General features: G+C 37.8%; 1 protein-coding gene across 1 annotated transcript; it reads right to left on the bottom strand.

Annotated features, from left to right (window-relative positions):
* Positions 1 to 5,250: 5,250 nt before the first annotated feature.
* LOC146000538 (ionotropic receptor 21a-like) lies at positions 5,251 to 23,490 on the bottom strand. The gene is made up of 2 exons (XM_083138284.1): positions 23,364 to 23,490; positions 5,251 to 6,635 (listed from the first exon to the last, which is right to left on the bottom strand). The coding sequence occupies exons 1-2, from the start codon at positions 23,488 to 23,490 to the stop codon at positions 5,251 to 5,253; spliced, it is 1,512 nt and encodes a 503-aa protein (XP_082994410.1).
* Between the last annotated feature and the right edge of the window lie 460 nt (positions 23,491 to 23,950).

Raw genomic sequence — 23,950 nt, forward strand, 5'->3', positions numbered from 1 at the left:
CTGTTCGTTTGCAGATCCGTGTTTACTGAGACTTTTTTGCTTCTATTATCGTGTACTTTTACCTGTGTCAGTTTGCGCTATTACTTTTGAGACACCCTGTATACAAGTCTTCAAATATTTACATCTTTGATAAATTCGTAAATTAAAGGAGGATTGTGCAGTAGATAATTTTTTCGGGGGTCTATCTCGGAGAAAATATCATTCCAACAGTGACTATCTATATGTATCTGGTCTTGATTAGCTTTTATGTCACTTTTGGCGAATGGTCAGCTTGGGACTCTAACCCACAAACTTCGGAGGCGAGATCGATCGAAGCCCTATATAATATGTATATGTGAGTTGCTTTCGACGTTCAAACCATAATCAAGTGCCAAGCGATTCGCACCCTGATGAGAACGCACATTCAGTCACTCTGTTTAAAATCTGCGTTCCATTCGAGTCCACGCTCTTTAATGTCCCTTCGAGGGAATCTATAGAGCGATGATGTAACCGCGTGTTCCTTTCACGCAGAGTGATTACTCAATTAACGCTAGCCGAGGAAACCCTTGGAAGGAGCTATTTCTGGATGTCAACACCTTACGCTACCTCACGTTCCTACCATGTGATCTCTTGAAGTTTCCATACTTCCTAAATGGAGTTGCAGTGCTTATTTGAGCCATCAGTAATGTGGTTCATTTCTTACTATCGGCCCTGAGAGGTATAAATTGTACAGTCAGCGGCAAGAAAAACGGGACATGTAGATTCTGCAATGTGTGTTGCCTATCTCTGCGGCGACGAACAAATTTTAACACCAAATTTTCAATAAGCCGCCGTATAGTTAGGCAACACACAAAACACTTGGCAGGGAAATGAGTGTATCAGGATCTAGGTATCCCATTTTTATTGACGGTGACTGTACATGTGAAATGTGATATCGATTTATATTAAACATTCATGTTTATCGTTGATTCTTCACAATCCTATGACATTGTGAGACTATTAGTAAGAGAACTGAAAAGAACTGAGGTGGTACAGTCCGAGATCGAGAATGTATAGCAACCTATCTCGACACCCCCTATGCAGGTTCATGGTGCACTAGACAGGAGACAGCCTTACTAAAGCAAATATCATTATCTCAGAAATAGTACAGCTATAAATTTGATTTATTTGACTAGTAAACTTACCTGACAATAGCTCATTGCATTATAAATTTTCTCAATCTGCCTGTCTGTCTGTCAGGCAAAGAATGATATCACGTAAATTCACAATGCCTTAGAACACCTGGAAGACTTAAAAATACTTACTACTTTCCTGTGGTATTAATGGTCTTAAGGGATCCATCAGCCTGATCACTGGAGCTAATCATTCGATTAACAACAATCAACAAATTTTGTTGTGTAGAAAGATCGAAGTAATGCAAGATTCCATAGAAAATAACATATCGATTTGCATGTTCGTTTGTTAATCGAGCCAACAATCGAAATCAATCGATGTATATCGATTACACCTTAACTGAAATATAATTCTGACACAGTACCAAATTCATGAGATATGAATGATTTTGACCTAATGCAATAAAACAATGTAAAATTCAAGAATATATATTTTTTTACTTTTTAAGATCTCCCACATAAGTAAAGCTACAAATACGTAAATTGCTAACTCTCGTGTTACAAGTAGTTACATTCTCGAGTACCGGTAGGTGTAACTGATTTACCTTTAAAAGCGAGTAACTGTAATTGAGTTACTTTCAAAAAGTAATTTCCTGAAGACAAATGTATTATAGTTTGTCCCGGCTATTCGGTTCTTCGAATCAACACTACAAATATTTCTTAGAAACTAATACTAGGAACTTTCATAACATTTGTTGGAATTTCTTGTGATTTATCAAAAGCCTTTGACTGTGTGAATCATCACATACTACTAGATAAATTAAAATACTACGGAATCCGCGGTCTATCAAACAATTTAATAGAATCCTATTTATCGAATAGAAAACAGAGCGTTGCAATAAATAGCTTATCCAATAATGGGACACAAACAACATATTACTTCGAATTGAAAGATATGGTTATTGGAATCCCCCAAGGATCGATATTAGGACACCTATTGTTTTTATTGATCATAAATGACCTTCCAGCAAATGTTGAAATCGCCCAAGTTACTCTTTTCGCTGATGATACTACGGCTTTAGTATATTCTGTTAAAGATGTAACTTTAGTTCAAAAAACGGAAAAAGCTCTTACTGAACTACAAAGCTGGTTTTCAGAGAACAATATTTCTATGAACAACGAAAAAACTAATATAATAAAATTTGGTGTATCTAGAGCCAAAAAGTTTTCTATTAAGCAAGATAATTTCACAGTAGGGCATGCCGTTATAACAGCTACTAACAATACAAAATTTCTTGGAATATTTATAGACGAGTGTCTAAGCTGGAAACTTCACATAGATCATTTATGCAATAGGCTAAACACCGTATGTTATCAATTAAGAACTCTAAAAAATAGTTTCAATATGGTATGTATGATAAATATCTATTTCTCAAACTTCGAAAGTATTTTGAGGTATGGTATTCCAATTTTGGGGGAATTCGGATCAATCGCAGAGGATTTTTAAAATTCAAAGAAGAGCATTGCGTATTTCGGCAAATGCTCACAAAACCGACACATGTAAACCTCTTTTTAAAAAATTTCGTATATTAACACTTCCAAGTTTGTACATACTTGAAACACTTACTTTCATACACAAAACAAAATCGAACTATCCAAAGAACATAGACACTCACAATTACAACACCAGACAATAAAATAACTTCCATATTCCGAAAGTGCGGCTAACTGCATACCAAACAGGACCTTTTTAAACAGGCATCCAGTTATACAATATGTAACCAAAAAGATACATACATTTTGAAAGAACCACGATATTTAAAAGTAAAGTGAAAAAATTGCTATTGGAATATACATTATATTCAGTTAAAGAATTTCAGGAATTAAATAACTATATAAAATAAATTTTGATTGTACACTATATAATATTGTACTTTTACATCACTAGTTCACTTAAATAAACAATTTGTCATTGTATGTTTTTACTATTGTATTATGTTATATTATTATAAAAAAATTCTACCAAACTGATGTATAGATGTATATTACGTACGATGTCAACATGTTGTATTTTGAAATGTACAATGTACATGCACCAATGCCCCTCAGGGGTACTTTCGGTGTGAAATTGCTCATTAAACTCAATAAACTCAGGCTTTGATAATTGTTTATGGAGAATGAGATATATACAAAGCTCTGACTTGTTTGTAGCGTTGAAATATTTATGTACAACATTTAACCTAAAATGCGAAAATTACTTCAACAATTACGTATAACTAGAGAAGTGTCATTCCAGTACACGAATTTACCAAATGTGTGAGGCAATATGTTTTTGACATCTAATCCATTTTTGCTACGCCTGAAAGACGTGTGTGAGCAGTGGATGGGAGAAGTTTCTACCTTTTCCTTGTAACGTCAAGTTTTCATTTTTTTTTTCGTGGGAATTTTCAACCACTTCCCCACCACAGTCTCTTCTGTAAGACCGTAGAGAAAATACAGAAGGGATTTGATGTCAGAGCCCAATACAGAAATGAATTGACCCGCAACAATTTAGTAACTGTCTGGACTTTTGATGGTTCATATCGTTGTAAGCAGGTTCCCAATCGTTCGTGAGTTGCCTTCCTCTTCCTTGATTTGCACTCTTCGAGATAAAATCTCTCTAAATTACGATTGTTACTTAAGAGACTCATTTTAAATTATATTGCGAAATGGACTTTTGATTTCCGATTCAGGAAATTTAGGAGATGTTTCAAGTGTTCTTAAAACATTTACCGATTTTTCACAAGAAATTGGATGACGCATATTCTATTCCGGAGATCAAATCAAGTATTGTAGATGATCTTAGAATTGCAATATCAACTTGAGACTTTTAAAAATTCACATAGATAGAAAAATATATTTCTTTGAAATAACCAAACAGGAAGTGCTAATAACAAATACTTGTGTATAAATAGCTAACAAAGATATAGAGTAAAAGCCATAATGCATTTTTGCTTGTGGACATCAAAAACTAAACCGAACGTTTTTGTTGAGAGTTTCCTTTCTTTTCTCACCGTTTGAAACTTATTCATCTTCTAATACAAGGCCTGTTCGAAAAGAAACCGAACTCGTTTTGTTAAGGATGTACATAAATTCGTTGAAGAGAACCGACAGTGGCGCCTAGCAGTGTCTTCAGTTACTACCTTGGCCCAGTTTTAAAGCTGTTGATAACGGCAGTAACGCTGTAGATCGCGTTGAGTGCAGGTATATTCAGTGCCCGTGGCGATTTACAGTTACCCTGCCATAAAGAAACTGAAAGAGTAGCTAGTGTGTGTGAAATTGCAGAAAACTTTCAAACATGAAGCCTATGGTGAGGAATGATTCAGTCGAACACAGTGTTACGAATTACAGATCGGGTCGAACCTCCATCGAGAACAACGAATGAGCAGATCTCATGTTAAAATAATGTAATCGTGTTATTCGACTGGCAGGGGATCGTCCATTCGGAGTTTTTACCGCATGGTCCACAGTGAATGTAACATTCTATGTTAACGTCATGCAACGATTGCGAGACTGATTGATTGATTTGCTTTATTATACTTCGCTTACTGTGCCACTTTTCGCTAATTTGCGAATATGGGCATGAGTGATGAAATTGATGAATGGACATTCGCAACATCCACGACCAGGTTGTGATTCGAACCCGGGACCCCTGGCGTTGTAGCGCGATGTGCTAACCACACCGCCACGGGGGGCGAAACAACGATTGCGAGAAAAGGTGCGACACAATAGGTCACAGATATGGCGCAACATGTTCTGGATGGTTCATCACGTTAATGCACGTTCTAATTTCTCACTCGTTGTCCGGGAGTTTTGGCAAAGCACCATACACTTGCTGTCCCACAACCGGCCTACTTGCCTGACTTGGCACAAGTTGACTTTTTTCTTTTCCCCAAGTTGAAATCAACCCTCAAAGGTCACAGATTCCAGACAATAGAAGCGATCAAGGAGAATTCGCTACGGGACTCACAGTCATTCCAAAACTGAAGTTCCAGCAGACGTTCGAAGACTGGAAGAACGCTGAGAGCGGTGTGTGCCCAGTGGAGGGGAGTGCTTTGAAGGAGGCAGGTCCAAATAGATGGTGAACATTGCTATTTTCTCAATTTTGTAAACGTTTGGTTTATTGTTGAACTGCCCTTGTATTTGTCGAAATAGTTCTCTCGTACAACATTTCTGCTATGAAGGTGATACTGGCCAGTACCACTCCACCAAAGCCTATGTAAAATAAAGGATACACATGCTCCAGTAGAAGAACATGCGTCTTAGTTGAATCGTGGACCTGTTTCGGTTTCTGCATGTTCCTGATGAAATCCCTATACCACTTGTCTCTCAATCCGTTTTCTAAGTTTCTTCTTATGAGAACGTTCATCCTATGCAACAGAGGAGAGCCCTTGGATAGTGGGAATCCTCTGTAAGTCACAGCAATAGAATCTTGGACGACGTGGAACTTGGTTTCAGGATTATCGAAATCACGTAGTATGACAAACTCTCCTCGTTGAACAGGACCAAATATGGCCCACTTCCTGTCTATCCCGACTAGAGGGAGCGTTTGCTCGAACCTGCCTGTTGGGGAATATTTGCTCTGCAGTTTTTGAATGACCGAACTGGAAGAGTTTTGCAGAAGAGAAGCTATTACCGGGAAACATCCCACTTTGAGATCTGAGTCTGCAATGTCTTCTAGTGAATTCAAGTCTGGATAGTATTGAGGAACTGTAAGGAACCCTACTAAAGAACTAGAATAAAGAGTGGTAATTACTAATGCAAAGTACACGTTAAGAAAAAACACAAATCTCTTCAATGGTGTTTGTGGATTCTGTGTGGACTGTTGGATCAGAATAGCTATGGTGTCAATAAAGAGTTGTACGTTCATGAGCGAACGCTGATATAAATTGGCATAAACTGCATGAAAAGCTAACGCTGCAGAACCAATACAGATCCATGGGGTTACTTGGAAAGCTTTCACGAAGCACATCCATTGAGGTATTCTTTGAGCCTTAGGGACAAAGAATCTAATAGGGTGGAAATTTGTTGGAATCGTGAAATCAACCAAGTCTATTGTGTCTGAGTAAGGTGATGTAGTTTGGAAATTCATATCGAACCTAGCAGAGATGATATCATGAATAACGTGTCCCAATCTTGCATTCTTCACGTCCTTTTTCTTAGATCGAGGTACGTCTTTCAGGGTGAAGTTCATGTTTTGGGACAAAATCTCAATCATCTTTCCATCGGCGCCATCAAGCTTGTAAAGTCCTGAGGAATCTTCTATCAGATGCCAGTAAGGAGGATTGTGCTTCAGTGAGCCTCTCAACTTAAATCCGAGCATATTGTGTGTCTTCTCTGGAAATGCAGTAGACTCTTGATCAACGAAACACTTTCCATTAACTAAACGGAAAATACTAAGGGCGTAGAAGTTCTCCTGGCTCATGAAAGGGTTATAGGTGAACGTTAGAACATCAGTTGTGATTAATGATGATACATTGGCCAGGGAACTTTCGTTGTGTGATTCTAGAAAGAGGAGTACATTCAAAATTTTATTCTTCCAACACAGCTCAAATATAATTCGTATCGTCTTCTCAGTTATTTCATTGGATGTCACTATAATGAAGTGTCTTGCTCTTGGATTCCAGTGTGACAAATTGACTACAATAGACAAAACTCTGCTAAAGGACTGTTGACCATGGATGAACCATATATAAATATTCTTGAAACTTGCTACTGGTACATTATTTGAACGGAATTTCTCTTCTTCAAAACCCTCAAGAACTGTCGTAGGCAAAATTTTGTTCTGAATGGTCTGCAAGAAGATATTCCACGAATGAACGAAATTATTGTCTGATAATATCACAATGTCAGGCACATTGTTTCTTTCTTTTTCCAATATGTCCAGAATACATTGACTAATTGTATGATTAATCAATATATTGTATTCAATGGCATGCACACTATTATCCACGAGGTTTGATGAAGTTTTCGTTGTTAAGGCCAAGAACACTGAAGCAACTTGCAGAATATGGGCTGCTTCAAAGCTGTGGATCCACATCTGTAAGAAAATGACAATTCACTTGAAAGCCACATCAAGAACAATATTATATATAAACATTTAGTGACGGAGGAACGTTTCTGTTTTGGGGCGGTTCGGAATTGTCGCTCCTGGCCTCGATGTAGTAGTGGTAATGTCGTCCCAGGATGCACGGTGGAGACATATGGTGGTTCGTATCCTGCTTTAAACTATCGGTACCGTACCGATTAGTACATTAAAACAAAATATCAAACAATTGAATTGTTGTTTTAAGTCCACTTTATGCACAGCTAGGCTAATTGGGAGTCTGGATATACAGTATAAAGTGGGATTTGAACCACTGTGCCATGTGCCTCCACAGTGTATCGAACACGGGATCCCTTCTACACGTTTCGTTTCCTTCCCTTTCTTTCTCATCTCATCTCTTCCGTGCTTTTCTCTTTATTTTCATTCTCTTCCATTTGGGCTTTCAAGATATTTTCTCCTCCTTCATTTACTGTTCTCCTCTCTTATATCCTCTTACCTTTTCTTGCGTTTCATTTCTCTTATTATTTCCCTTTATTTTACCATATAAAATCTTCTCTTCCCTTTTGTCTCTTCTCTACTTCTCTTCTTCTTTCTATTCTCTCACTTCATCCTTTTTCTTTATCTTCTCTTCTCAGTCCAAAAATTTTCACAGGGTAAACGTTAAGTTAAGATAATGTTTCTATTAACTTTGGATTGTTCATATTAAGTATATGGATGAGAGTAATTAACTTCTATTAAAATGCCATTCATGGTAGAATACTGATTATAGTATACCATTAATTGGCTTAAAACACGCATATTATAATACATTGTATAATGTATACGATAGAGAAAGCATTTCGAAAATTTATAGGCTACAGTACAACATATTAGCGTATTTTATTTCCTTGCTGATATTGCTTTTGTGAATTATCAGTTGGTGTACTTTTAACAACTTTAATAATACCGATAATTACACTAAAAATGAAAAAGTTTGGAAAAATACGTATAGAAAAACCAACAATTGTTAGTCTTAGCAAACGTTTTGCTAAATTTAACATTACATATTTCTATAAAATGCCCATCGTGTAATCGTACCCTCTCCCCTTCTCAACATTACGTTCCCGATCACATGAAACTGGAAATATTTAACAGTAATAAGCTCACTGGAGAAATGGCCAAATCAAATAATAATAAGTATAAGCTAAACGAAGTAGAATGTATACGCATTGTGGAAGAAGGTATACCCTAAGGAGTAAGGTTAACCAGAGGGCATACAAGGTGTATACAGCTGTATACCCTCGACTACAGTCCTGCTTCTCTGTTTCTTCTCTTGCTGTCTTGTGTCTCAGCTACTACTTTTTCTCTTCCTTTCCTCCTTTTCTCTCCTCTTTTCTCATTCTCTCTTCTTTTCCTCCTTTTTCTCATCTCTCCTCCTTTCTATCTTCTTTTTCTCCTTTTTCTTTCCTTTTCCTCCTTTCTCTCTTCTTTTCCTCTTTTCTCTTGTCTTTTCCTCCTTTCTTTCGTCTTTTTCTCCTTTCTCTCTTCTTTTTCTCCTTTTTCTCTTCTTTTTCTCCTCTTCCTCCTTTTTCTCTTCTCTTCCTCCTTTTTCTCTTATTTTTTTAATCTATCCCATCTCTGCAAAACGCACATACAGTGTGTCCCAATAAACACTCTTTGAACGTTAATAATTGAGATTTATATAAAGGTGTAAATGAGTTTAGAAAGGGGTGGCAACCTAAAGTAAACTTGATAAAAGATAAAGACGGTGATTTTCTAGCTGACCCAAGCGATATTCTAAATAGATGGAAGAACTACTTTAATGACCTTTTAAATGTCCATGTAGGAGATAAATCAGAAGTAAATGAAGTCCACACAGCAGAACCTTTAGTTCCAGAACCTAACTTGACTGAAGTTAAAGATGCTATTAAAAGGCTAAAGAATAACAAAGCACCTGGCATTGATTTAATACCAGCTGAGTTAATTAAATATGGTGGAAATTCATTAATATGTCAAATTCATAAATTAATTTGTTTAATATGGAATAAAGAAGAAATCCCTGAACAGTGGAAAGAATCCATAATTGTTCCTGGGTTTAAAAAAGGTGATAAAATGAACTGCAATAATTACCGTGGAATTTCTCTACTCTCAACAACATACAAAATATTGTCTAACATTCTTTTAACAAGACTAACACCATATGCTAATGAAATTATAGGTGATTATCAATGTGGATTTAAACGTAACAGATCAACTACAGATCAAATTTTTCACATCAGACAGACACTTGAAAAAAAGTGGGAATATAATCAAAATGTCCATCAGCTATTCATTGATTTCAAAAAAGCATATGATTCGGTCAAAAGAGATAAATTATATAATATATTAGTAGAGTTTGGAATACCTAAGAAGCTTGTTAGTATGATAAAAATATGCACCAGTGAAACAGAAAGTATAATTCGTGTGGGTATTAATATGTCTGACAAATTTACAATTCATGATGGGTTAAAACAAGGAGATGCATTATCTCCATTGCTCTTTAATTTTGCCTTAGAATATGCTGTTAGGAAGGTACAAGAAACTAAAGAAGGACTAAAATTAAATGGTGTGACTCAGTTGTTAGCATATGCAGATGATGTAGACTTACTGGGGGATGATGTGAATACAATTAAGAATAATGCTAAAATATTTTTCAAAACTGCTACAGAGATAGGTTTGGAAGTTAACAAAGAGAAAACTAAATATATGTTTACAGGCCGAAACCAAGTGTTAGGTAATAATCAAAATCTAATTATTGATAACAACTCGTTTGAATCAGTTTCCAAATTCAAATACTTAGGAGTAATATTAACAAATGAAAATTATATTAAAGAGGAAATAAAAAGTAGGCTTAATTCAGGAAATGCATGTTACTTCTCTCTTCATAAACTTTTGTCTTCTCGTTTAATATCTAAGAAACTAAAAGTTAAAATATACAAAACAGTAATTTTGCCTGTAGTATTATATGGATGTGAAACTTGGTCCCTTACATTGAAAGAGGAACATAAATTGAGAGTATTTGAAAATAAGATCCTTAGGAAAATCTTTGGACCTAAGAGGGATGAGGAAACAGGCGAATGGAGAAGGTTACATAATTTAGAACTACATAATTTGTATTCATGTCCAGATATTATTAGAATAATTAAATCAAGAAGACTTAGGTGGGCAGGCCATGTGGCACGAATGGGAGAGGAAAGAGGAGTTTACAGGATTCTTGTTGGGAAACCTGATGGTAAGAGACCTGTAGGAAGGCCAAGACGAAGATGGAGGGACAACGTTGAGATGGACCTAAGGGAAATCGTTAGGGATGGAAAAGAGTATATAGATCTTGCTCAAGATAGGGAAAGATGGAAGGCCTGTGTTGCTGCAGCCATGAACCTTCGGGTTTAAAAAGGCTAGAGAGTTAGTTAGTTAGTTAGAACGTTAATAATGAGAACACTAATAACAGCAAATATGAACTTTTTGGCGTGTCACATACCTTAAAGTTATATTTATTTGCAATGATATAGAACAGATCGACAAATCAACAAACAGCAGATATGGTCTCCACAGGAAGGGAAGCACAGGTTTGCCAGAGGTAGAAATCTAACAGTGTTTAATTGGGAGATCTGGGTGATTATTTGACACTTCTTACATTGCTCAAAATAAAAATTGCTCACCTCTGCCACTTTGGGTACACAAATGCCTACCACCTGGTGAGCTGTGATTGAACTGAAAACAACCGAAGGCCTACACACACTCAATGTAGATATTGCAGCTTCAAATACAAAAATTCCAGTCAAGTTATCTTCAATAGTTTCTCTGTTATTATCATTCAAAGAGTGTAAACACCATTTTGGGACACTCTGTAGTTGCTCTTATTTTACTTAATTATGATGTAAATTGCACACGTGGTTCTCTTCGTCTTATTAATTATTTTAAGTGTGGGTCTCCCCAATCACATAGCGGTAACGACTGTCACCTTATAACGTAAGCCTCCCAGTGTTCGATATATTTTGTATCCCACTTCGAACTGTAGGACCAGCCCACATTAGAATACATGATCATACACTCGATTTAAAATAAAACCTGATATTTTAACTACTAAACCTGGTGTAAAATACACATATTGCTCCGTTTATCATACTTAGTGTGATGTGTAACCTTATATTTCTGCTCGTACACAACAAAGGTCACAAGGAACATTCTTTGAACTTTGCATTAGGGATGGCCATGAAATTTCCATGAAATTTGGCAGGTGCATAGAGGCGCCCTATGCCCCCTGTTTCTTCCTATGTCATATTTACGTGGTTTCGGGGTCAGATCCCCACTTCAATTTCTCCTCATCTTAACATTTGAGGGGGGGTTGCCCCTAATACCATTTTTTTTAGCTGAAACACAAAAACACGTATTTCTTCCATTGGCCCCCTCTATACACTGCCAAGTTTCATGGAAATCGGAGGGGGACACAGGGGTCAATTCCCACATCAATTTGTCCTCATCTTGACATTTGAGTGGGGGGGGGGGTGTTGCCCCCTAAAACACTTTTTTAGCCGAAACAAGAAAACACGTATTTCTTTGGGCCGCTCTATACACCTGCCAAGTTCCATGGAAATCGGAGAGGGAGACTTAGACCTCCCTTGTAACTGTATTAATTACAAATCGCGCGCGCACACACACACACACACACACACACACACACACACACACATATATATATATAAATATATAGTGTGTGCGTGTGTGTGTGTGTGTGTGTGTGTGTGTGTGTGTGTGTATGTATGTTTGTATATGTTCTAAACACATTCTTACTTTCCAAAGAAGCGCTCATGTGAGATGGCAAAACGGATCCGGATCCGAAAAATTTTAGGATGCGGATCCCCTAAGGATCCGGGAACAACCGGAAACGGGTTTCGGATCCGGATCTGGCCATCCCTACTTTGCATACTTATTCCTCAACCATTAAACAGACAAGAGCAAAGTTTCACAGAAACTCAAAGAACAAGAGAAGTTGAAATACCTTAACAAATCCAGTTTTCAACAAATCGAGTGTACCTTAAACTTCCATCAAAACACTAAAACATTGCTGAGCAACTTCCTAGATCAAATTGATTTTCTGCGTCACTTTTAGCGATTTATTATTAATTATTTAAAGCACGATATCGAACAAAACATTGAGAACGTTTGAAGTATATATAAGCACATGCAAACCCTCCTGGTGATAGCATCTCATGTGGTCATTCACGAATGTTAACCTAGTACATGATAAACAAATTAATTCTTAATGCACATATGGCAGAGGGGGAGACCTGAATAGGCAATTCAAGATGTTGGAAGGTTGAGAATTAGAATAATATTTTATTCATAATTAATAACACATATATACTTAATGTGTCTTTGTTAGAAAGCAGTTCCACGTACTCGAACTCGAACGCCATTGGGAATGCGATATGATTACATAACTTGAATTTATTGACGGTTTTAACGGGAGGGGGTACAGGGCACGTGCCCCTCTCAAACAAAAAGTCATGCTATCATTATATACCAACGAACAAAAAATGTTTAACAACATGGAATAGAATACTTTAATAAACCTTGAGTAATATACATCCCATAGAGTCAAAGAATAGAACAAAAAACAAAGTCAGATAAGAAAAAAGATAGGCTAGTAAAGTAGGTGAGTCATAGGTAGCCCGTGTTCGCAAGGTGGCCCACGTTACAAAAATCATATTAGCTAACAAATGACACTACATTAATATACCCAGTCCCCCTCAGGTGCACCATGCAGAAAACGTACTGTCTCGGGTAGCCAGCAGCCATTTTATTTGAGTTATTGTGGAACCCCTGGCGTCTTAGGGACTATGCAGACCAGTCCTCCACGGAGGTCGGCTATTCGTCGTCACTGTATGTAATGCATGTCAACATTCAAAAGTTTGACAACAACAATTTTCTGTAACAAGATATAGAAACGTGAATGAACATGAAAAAATATGTTTTCTTGAGCACAAGCATCATTTTCTAAGTCAACTACAGTATAAGTCGCGGACTATCTTTGGGACCCATGGGCCAGATTGGGAACAGATGTAACGGTTTTGTAATTATTATTTTTAAAGTTACAAGCAATGTTACAAAATATCCATTTGGTACACGTTGTTAATTAGTTATAGGAGGTTTTTTTAATTTCAAAAACTTATCTCTCATTAGAGATTTATAAATGACCATACAAGCTTTACTAGGGCCACCTTTGATTCACCTACCTTACTGGACGCAAAATCATGCTGGCTTTAATCCGTGGTTCGAACCCCTCTTTGAACTGTAAACCTGGTCGAGATTAGCCTATATGAGCAAAGAGTGAACTTGAAAAAAATTTGACAAACTTTTGAAAAATTTACATTAGTGGAAACAAAACGGAAGTATTAAAGAAGATCAAATCTTTCGATCTTTGTGACAGTTTCATCTGAGGAAGTGAGCTCCCAAGCATGAGGCCTATTTAACTGGGCGTTGGTCATTATTAACACAGATAATTTGGAACTGCTTGTACTTCACACACAACAAACTGACAAGATGTAATAGTCGATGTTAATAGAATAATTTAGGGGGTTGCTATATGATTATAGTATATTCTGTGCCCCCCCCAAAAATTCTGGATCCGGATATGCTTGAATTAATAGCTACATACAAGGCCGCGCGCAGGATTTTTCAGGGGGGGGGTTTGCAGAACTCAAATTGGGGAGAAAATTAAGAAAATTCTCATGAAGCATCCTCCACTAGGAATATTTGCATAGGCATTCCCATACCCACTGCATTGTCTCTATGTTGATGGATACAGGCATCCCCAAACTGGGCAAATCATCCCTTCTTCCAGCTAGTAATTTCCACCTCGAGTACTGGGGGATGAACAGAGGAAGATTTCATATCTTGGCCTTCAGTCATAAATACTCATGTTTTACCTTTTGTCATTATCATTGTTTTACGTACAAATCATGAAACTGAATTGAAAATACCGTGCCGGTGTTGTCAAGTTCAGACTTGATCTACTATTTAAACAGAAACTGTTAGATAATCTCTCAATGTATTTTTAACTGAAAAAGAAATTGTGATGCAGATGCATAATTGACTATCTTGCTTCGTTGAAAGCAAGACAAGTTAAATTCTAATTATTTTTATTTCTGAGATATCAGTCGTGATTTATAAATATTTTGTAAATTTTACTAAGCATGTGTAATCTGCATTGTTTATAACGATGTTAATTTTTTCAAACAGAGTTGAATAATTTTAAATTACATTTGTTCCTACTGAGAATTGAGAACATACAGAAATACTAACTGTATTTTTAATGAGTTTTGGCCCATATTTTACATATTTTAGTTATTTTTACATATTATTTCCATATTTAAGAACATTTCTCAACATATACCACATATTCGCGTAATAACTACATGTATCTGTGTGGCCGAAAGAGTTGGGTGAATTTCTTGCGAATAACTATCAAAACTCCAATTGCGTTATTACAAGTTTTCTGTCATTCTAACAGAATATCCACCCTCGATTTTACTCCTCCACGTTAGAAGAGTGTCACAAAACGAGTAGTTCATTGCTAGCACCGCTCGCTACTACGCGCGCCAGACAGCAGCACCAGAAGCAACGATTTTGTGGCAACGGGATTCGATTCTGGTTTCTCTTCAAGACCGTCACGGCAATAGTTACAATGCCAAGTCTGTATTTTGTGTAGTGTCATTTCATTAAAAAAGTTGAATTTTTACAATTTTAAGTCCATATTTAACTCCATATTTTGGTGAAGATAAGTACATTTTTACTACATATACAAGGTCCGCCCATAAAAGAACCCAACTGTAAAAAAAAGGAACCAAACCAAATAAAAAGGTACCGTATTCTGGCAACACTGCAAAGAGCTATATCGAAACGTCTCGTCAGTGCATGTTTCAACCTGTTACAACCTGTCGGTATCGGGGCAAGAGTGCGTCATATGCAGGTCGTCTGCAGGCGGCGTACAAAATACGCGCACCAAGATGGAACAACGTCACAGCATAAAGTTTAGTTACAAATTGGGTAAATCGTTTACCAAAACGTTACAGATGATACGGGAGATGAAACCTGGTGTTTACAATATGACCCCGAAACAAAAAGACAGAGGGCGGAGTGGAAAGGACAGTTCTCGCCTGTCAAGAAAAAAAAACAACACGGATGTCAAAAATGAAGACAAAGGTGCTGCTGATAGCAATTTTTGATTTTCAAGGACTGATCCTCTATGAATTTGTCCATGAAAACCAAACAATCAATCAGTGGTATTATAAGGAAGTGCTTGGTCGACTCAGAAACAGGATGAAGAGGGTTAGGAAGGACCTCTGGATACTGGCCAATGTTTTTCTGTTACACGATAATGCTCAGCCTCATACCGCATTGTCTGTACAACAATACCTTGCTAAGCATTCAGTGACAGTGATCAATCACCCTCCATATTCTCCGGACATCTTGCCTGCTGATTTTTTTCATTTTTCCCAAACTTAAGATGGCTATGAAAGGGCGAATACGACGTCGCGGACATTAAATTAAATGTTACTCGTATTTTGCGAACAACTGTCAATGACTATCAACAGTGTTTCCAATGCCTGTACAAACGCTGGTCAAAGTGTATTGCCTCCTCTGGTGATTATTTTGAAGGTGATAAAGTCATTTGAAGGTAATTACATGTATTCTTTCCTAAAAAAAAAGTTCGTTTTTTTTTATGGGCGAACCTTGTAAATCAGTTCCCTGATGGTGACATAGCCTAAATGCATGAAAAGCATTAACAAAAGTACGTTACGTGTGTGACGCTTTAAAAACGTAGCAACATTTTGCTTCATTTGACTGTAAAGCATATAGGCTGCAGATGTCAGTAACTTTTATTGGCGAAAATTGTAAATTATATGCATACACAAACATTTAAACCTTAATGCAATTAAAAAATAATAATTTCCATATTAATTCATTTTGTTATTAACATGGAGTGTGAAAACATTTCGTGGAATGTCCTATTACGTCTTGTATAGATGAGTACAAGTTGCTCTGCAGAAGGAAACTGTTTGGCGCGTGAACTGCGGGTGGTGAAACTGCAACAGAAATTGCTCCCTCTTCATTCCAGGCACGTTTCACACTGGCTTCGTGAGATACTGCAGAGTTTCTAGCTGTGTGCAAAAGGCTTACCTAGGGAATTCCTAGACTTTTGACCAAATCAGAATTTCTTGGAAGAAGTTGTAAATCAATACGATACCCTGGATATTATAGAAAGATCGCTAAACTTCGAAATCCACAGAAAGCTAAAAGATCGCAGGTAGAAAACAACCCGGTGCCAAAACTTAATTCCGTAGGGGAGACTCGTCCAAAATGGTGACACTAATATATTTTGGCCTACCAAAAGCAAATTTATCAATGAAAAAAAATGTTTGTTTCAAATTTTTCTTGTCTGAGTAGGTCCTACACTATCGGGAAACAAAGTTATTTGTGTAAAAAATGTATCCCATTACAGCAATAAAAACATTATCATAAACTTCCTGCAAGGATTCATAATTAATTGCACTGATATGTCATAACATGCAGTTTTTTCCAAATAATTATATTATGTATTGCAGACCCGTACCCAGGGGAGCGGCCATGCCCCCCCCCTCGAACTATAAAGTATTTAAATATGAACCAATAAAAGCTACGAAAATAAGCGACGAATTTTCAAATTTGTAAAAATTTCAATTTTGTCCTTGCATAACTGAATGTGTTTGATGCAGGATCCAGAAGTTTGCAGAATTGAGTAGTTTTACTTTTATAACCATCGATGCAAGGCTACCAGCAGTGGTGGCTAATAGGGTGGCGTGGAGGGACAGTTGCCCTCATCACTTAATATTAAGGGTCCGAATTCCAGCCTGAGCATAAGTGCTCTCTGTGAGTGTATTCCTTTATCAATTTCATCATATCTTCGATCATCCTCATCGTCGCGATTAGGCAAATTTTGCAGAAAAGTAACGGAAAATAACCTAATTTAATGACCCTCAATGCATTTCTCTTTGTTAAAATAGACACAAATGCAAGACCAATATGAAATGTATGAAACCGTGTTGATCATTATTAACAGAAAGGAAGAATTAAATGAATATAACAATTAATAGAAAACATTTCAACTATGTTGTAATCTCTTTATATCTCTCATATATAAATAACGCATTTTCGGATCTGGACCCTCCCTCAAAAAAATTCTGGGTACGGGCCTGTACCCCAACAGCATTTCATCGACCATCGTGGCCTAGTGGTTAGCACGGCTGCGTCGCCAGAGGTCCCGAGTTCTTATACCGGTCTGGGCGTGGGTATTCTTTGTGAGTGTGTTCCTTCATCAATTTTATTACATCATTATTGATCCTCATCGTGGCGATTGGACAAACTTGGCAACAAAGCGACGTAAAATAACCTAATTCAATCAACCGCACAGCATATCGGTTCTTCTATTGTATCCACATTTTCAGTTCGGTTGTTAAAATAATAATGTACACACAGTACATGATTGTCATTTTAATGTCAATAAAATAAGGTAATTTAAGTACAGCTTAGTAATTGTGTAATCATTAGTTACTAGCATTAATGAACATAATAATGCAATTTTAAATGTTAGCATTGAAAACTCCGTTATATTTATGGTACGGAGAAAGTATGAATTTTGGTCTAGTGGCACATCAATACCAGTATAATTGTTTGAGAAACCCTGATGATGTAGTGTGTACAGCGAATGTTTGTGGTCTGACGTGTCCTTAGTTCTATTTAATTCTACCCATTATAACTGGTATTGAACAAAATATTATTGTTAGTTACATGTTATCATGTAATTACTATGAATTGTTATTATTCGTGGTAGTGGTAGTAATATTAACTGACAATGAATTTTGTTTATTTGCTACAGGTATTCAGTGAAGAACTGTTGATTAGTTACTACAGATGGAATGTGCTTTGAAGAAAGTAGTGTCTATAAATACAGAAGATGGATCAGAGTAGTGTTAAAGGGAAGTTAGCATCACTGAATGAAGTACATCCACCAAAAGACAGACACTCTAGGACAGTTTTGTTCAACGCTCGGTGAGTAGAAATTCTGAACTAAGATAACAACTGTATAGTATATTTCATGAATTGTTAACTACTGTAAAATTTTCTCGCAAATGTAGAAACAATTTTAAGAATATCAAGGCATCAAGAAGAGTAGAAGTCGAAGCTTCTTCCTTACCAAATACCAAAAGCCCTTGCTCATCAAGTCAGGCAATCAGAGACGAAGTAACTATATACATAAGAAAACGCCTTTTCTCTGAGAAAGGAAACAAATACAAGAAAGTGAGCAGAACAAGGAAAACACTTAATCAAGTTTTTGTACTTAGACTGATAAGAAATTACAATTGGGGGCGATGAAAATATAGTGCAATCAGAAGCAGTTAGCATAAATCTTTACCTTGTCTGTTCCAGATCAGACCAGGCAAACCTAAAATAATTTATGAATATAGTGAAGGTTAGGCATATAAAAGTTATATGATTTTATATATGATATATCATGAATCCGAGGGTTGAATCTGTTATTTTTTTATCAAAACTATTTGAGTGATTAAAGGATTTTGTTGACATTAAGGAGTCTACCAAGAGACATATCCCTTGTAACTTAAACAAAGGAATTTGGTTCCTCCTTAAATTTTCCAGTGTTGACTGCAGGATAGCTGTATATTCTGACTTACAATTTTCTACTTGCAAACTGTGTGAGGACCAAAATCATAACACGAGAGCATCTTTTGGCTAAGGAAGTGAAGTCATATTCATGAAGCTGCTAAACAGATAAAAACACTTGAAAAGTATAGAAAAACCACAAGTCAGGCCTCCATTATCTCGCGAGTCATACCTTCTTCATTTCAGAATCTTATTGGAAGTTCGTCACTTCCAATTTCTAGACAAGATGTAATATATTCGTTTCGACTCCGAAAATCATGTCCTTGTAGCAACGATAATGACGTTCAGATGTTTTCAAATTTAAATCACTTAATGCCATGGATGTAGTCTTTCTAAACTTTTAGAAATAGCTACAGCGTTGTCTGTGGAGAAACTTAACAATGTTAAGGAATGTGATACCTCTACCAAGCATCATTCTTCTGAATATTCCTACTGTAGTAGCCTATTACAATATAGATCATACAGAGGAAACATGTAAATGTCTAGTTTAACTATGGCGTAGGCGATTTAGGATTGAATTTATCTGAACGTTTCCAGTTTACGGACTCAAAACGTTTGGGAACCCCTACCGTAGACTGCAAACAGTCTGAAACCTTACAAAGAATCTTGAAGTCACAAGCTCAAACAATTTCAAGCAATGTCCCTTCACGGAGATACTCTAGGGTTGACCTAGCTTCTCACAAATGGGTACCTGGGGAAGTAAAGGCAGCCAGAACCTAGTGCTGATCACATCACTTCCATAAATGAACGATATCGTCAATGTGTGGACCTGTAGCGGTGATTGTGTGCTAAGATTGGGGGGTAAGGACCGAACTTTATCTTGGTTGATAAGGATTAGCATTAAGAAGCCACAGTGTGGGGGCAAAAAAGAAAAAAAGTATGTGGGGCAACTGCTTCCACGTCAACACTCTTTTTATGTCTTCATGGCATGTTACAATGTTTAGTTTTTTTTACCATTAGATTATATCATATCTTGTAACATGCATTTACATAATCTAATTAGACTGATTTCGCATCGTACTTCCTTGGAATTCCAAGTTCCAGGTGCATTTTCCCTCAAGACGATCAAAGCTCGGCGGCTGCAAAAGGACCATTTGTCAAATCTCTAAACTTCCACTCAGAGGAGAAGCCATTCTGATATAAGGCAGTTATATTGAGATTCACAAGGTGAAGGCAAAGGCAACGCCTCGAGGTTATGAAATACCTCTGGGAGGAAGAAGAAGCCAATTCCAAGAGAGAAGCTGGACAATTATGTAATGTGTTTTCCAGCTACAGAAATACAGAAATAGCGCAGCAATTCAGGATTTAATTTCCTTTGAGAACAGCTGAAATAGCCATGGTTAACTGGAAAACACAACCATCGAGAAGCATGTCTCCCAACGACACAATGTTTTTTCTTATATTGACACCTGAAAGTGATGAATCACAAAATTACACCGGTTTGCAAACGTAACCTTGGTACGGATATTTGTACTTGTATAAATACTAAATTAGTTGTATTTAAAACGCATTTAACTCTTCTCTTCTCTATAATAGTAATTGAAAAGAAATTTTTAGTATTTTAAATTTGGAGGAATTGATTTATTACTTAAAAATAGATGAGCCACTTTTGATAAATCAGGTTTAATAAAAAAATAGCACACGAATATGGACGTCCGGAAGAAAGGGGGCCAAGGTAGGTCACGGCCTCCCTGGAAAATGAATGCCCTACTAAAAATTATATATTTCACACATAATTTAATTTGTCACAGCAATTTATGTTATAAGTGCATTGAAGGAACATGAAAATTTCAGACTGAAACAGTGTTTCTTGAGGGGCCTTCACTATTATGGGGGAAAATATGCCTCCTTCGGCCCCCCGGAAAAAAATACCTTGCTTGTTCCTCTCTGGAAAAAATCCTGCAGACGTCCATTCACACGAAACACATGAGAGTAATCTAACTTACAGATCGTTATCGTGTAGCCAAGGATTTATACGGGTCCAGTCCCGATTAGCCTTACTGTGCATAAAGTGAACTTCAAACACCAAATCAATTATCTTTTCTAAGATCTCCGTTGAAATATCCTACAACTAAATAAAATTCTTGTTTCTTAGGCCCCTCAACAACTACAAAAACAAATATACTTGGTTCCCCAACGAATTCAAATTAATTGCATTTCTTTAATTCGAACACTCAATTTCCAGGGACCCCTTATAACGTTACCACCACGCTATCGGGAAAACTAAAATGAGTATAATATTCTTCTTGCCAGTCTTTCGAAATCTGGTGGTGTCACCTATGTCTATAATAAATTGCTGATAATCGTCTCCATGGTGGCGTGCTTATCACAGGAGTGCCGCGACAGAGTTCCCGGTTTCGAATCCCAGCCTGCGCATGGGTGACTTGTGACTCTCCCTTCATGAATGTCATCGTATTGTGCAGTGGCGGCGGACACTTCACTTCACTGTATACATGTAGTGGTCACGCGTTATGGAACTCCGCTAGGCGACCCTTCGAAAAGGGTGGAAAATTCTTGTGTTTAGTCCGCCACTGAACACCGTCGCAAGCGCGAATGTGAACACGAAACACTGTGAAAATTTAGTGCAAATCCGTCCAGTGGTTATCGAATTATAGTGAATAAACCGAGAGGCCCGGTAGTGAATGCGAACTTTTTGTTGGAAATCAGTGAAAAAAGTACCCCCCCCCCCTGGAACCCCCCACATCCGATATACCTTGGAGACCCCACTCACCCCACCGAGAAAACTCCAGGGCATGTTCTGGTGGACACACCGACGCAGAGGGGTAAGTTATTTTATATACATAGGTGGCTTACCGGGGCAGTGATCCTTATGTGCGTGGAACATACGGGTCTCTGTGACGTTGCGATTCGTGACGTAGTGATCTAAGTGCGTTGATCTGATCTCCAGCACGCGGACCGGATAGAAGCAATAAACAATAATAAGACCACGTGCGTCTCATTTAATTTCGCGCGGGAAATGATCAATGAGTTAAAAGGCCAACTCGGGCCTGTAAATTAACTGTAAGCAGCGGAGATGGCTCCTACGGGGGCCACCTCGAAGGGAAGAAATGAACCAAAAGAGGACCAACCATCCCCTGACCCCTTCAGGTGAGCAGGACGGATGCAAACATCTTTCTCGAAAACATAGATCTTCCTGAAAATCTAGGACCGGAGAGAAGCATTGACGATTGGGCAACCCTGCTCACAAAAAAATCTACAAATGGGCATTGCAGCATCCACACCGAGAAGAGGACAAAATATCCCATTCAGACCATGGTTGGCAAGGATGGATGTACTAAGAGCCAATATGCGGAAAAGCCGCAAGTTATACAAAAAACCTGTCATACAAGGCAATACGAACCAATAGCTCGAGGATTGTCGTAGAGCAAAGGCTATATACGCCAAAGAGCTTAAAGAACTCAAGCAAAAGAGATGGAAAAAATTTGTAGAGGGTAACCTGGAGCGGGATAAGTGGGGTCTCCCATACAGAATCATGACCAAAAAAGTCAATCCTAGCCAAGGAATAACAACAATAAGAAAACCAGATGGCACCCTCACTAGAGATTGTAACCGATCTTGACGCACCCCTTATAAAAGTTGACCCGCCCTCGCAAGGGAAAAAAGGTCGGCAAGAGACGTTAACGTCTTTTCTGGGGATCGGTTGATATGCGTTGCAGAGAAGACAGTCCGAGTCGAGCATTGATACGGTTAGGATCCGTGTTACGTTGGTTATTGGTTTCGCGGGCGAAGAACAAGCTGTGATTGAACTAATGGCCATGATCTCAGCCGGAAAGAGATATAGAGTCTAAGGAACGAATTGTGAGTGAACTATCGGCCTGCGCAGTATCTCTACCAGAACCTGAGAAAAGGTTATTAAAGAAGAGAGGCTACATGTTTATTATGAACCAACGACAGGAGGATTAGAAGATTGAAGACATCGACAGCAAGATTTGTGCTTTCCCCCCAACTCCCCCTTAAGTGTTCACCGTTAGTGTTTTTCAGCGTGTTTATCGCCAAGTGAATTGAATACCTAAGAATTTACATCGAAGACGTAAGTACTCAGTGAAGTAACCACTAAGTTTGGTCTAACATCTCAACAAATTCACACCGGAAGCTGACTAATCTGTGTATTTCGGAATAGTTTGTAAACCACAGACATCAGGTACCTGGGCCTTTAATAAATATTAAAGCTGTATTTTGTGGTGTATAAATACTTAGATACTTAATTATAAAAATTCACTGCTGGTCTCCTTTTGTGTGGCTGACGTTCGACGGCAGAATAAAAATTGATCTAATAAAAGCAAAACCAAAGAAAAAAACGATATAAGATCTGAAAGAGACTGGAAAGGCCCTTCTTAGTGGACTTCTTCCGTCTGATGAGGAGGAAACTGGTAATGAAAATAATGTAGCGACGAGAAGGGAAAACGAAGGATATCCGAACAACACACCTATAGTTCCTTCCGAACCGGAGGAGGTTGCCCGTGAACTGGCTACAATGAAGAGAGCAACAGGGCGCCGGGCCCTGACGGTAATCCAGCTGGAGTCGTTAAATTGTCCTTGCCAAAAACGATCCATTTCATAACAGCATTGCTCAACCACTGTTTGGCAAACAAGAAATTCCCTACCCCATGGAAAGAGGGAAGGTTGGTAATAATATAAAAGGAAGGGAAGAAGGACGAAACAAGCCTGAAGTCATATAGACCGATTTGTCTACTCAACACCTTGGGGAAGTTGTTCGAGAAGATGATTAATAAGAGATTGCAGGAGTTTCTGATCATGATTGGAGACTCTGGCCGCCAGTACGGTATCACGAAGGGTCGCTCAACTGAGGATGCAGTCAATGCCTTAAAGAAGGAGGCTCAAACGTCAGACAAGAAGATAGTGGTGGCAGTATTCGCGGACATCAGCGAAGCCTTCGACAACCTATGGTGGCCGTGGCTATTCCTTACCCTCAGAAGGTTGAATTGTCCGTCAACAATAATCCAACTACGTACTAGAAGATTACTTCAGGAACACTAAGGTTCAACTAACCTTG

Source organism: Lepisma saccharinum, chromosome 16 (genome assembly GCF_977018435.1).
Source record: "Lepisma saccharinum chromosome 16, izLepSacc3.1, whole genome shotgun sequence".
Classification (NCBI taxonomy): domain Eukaryota; kingdom Metazoa; phylum Arthropoda; class Insecta; order Zygentoma; family Lepismatidae; genus Lepisma; species Lepisma saccharinum.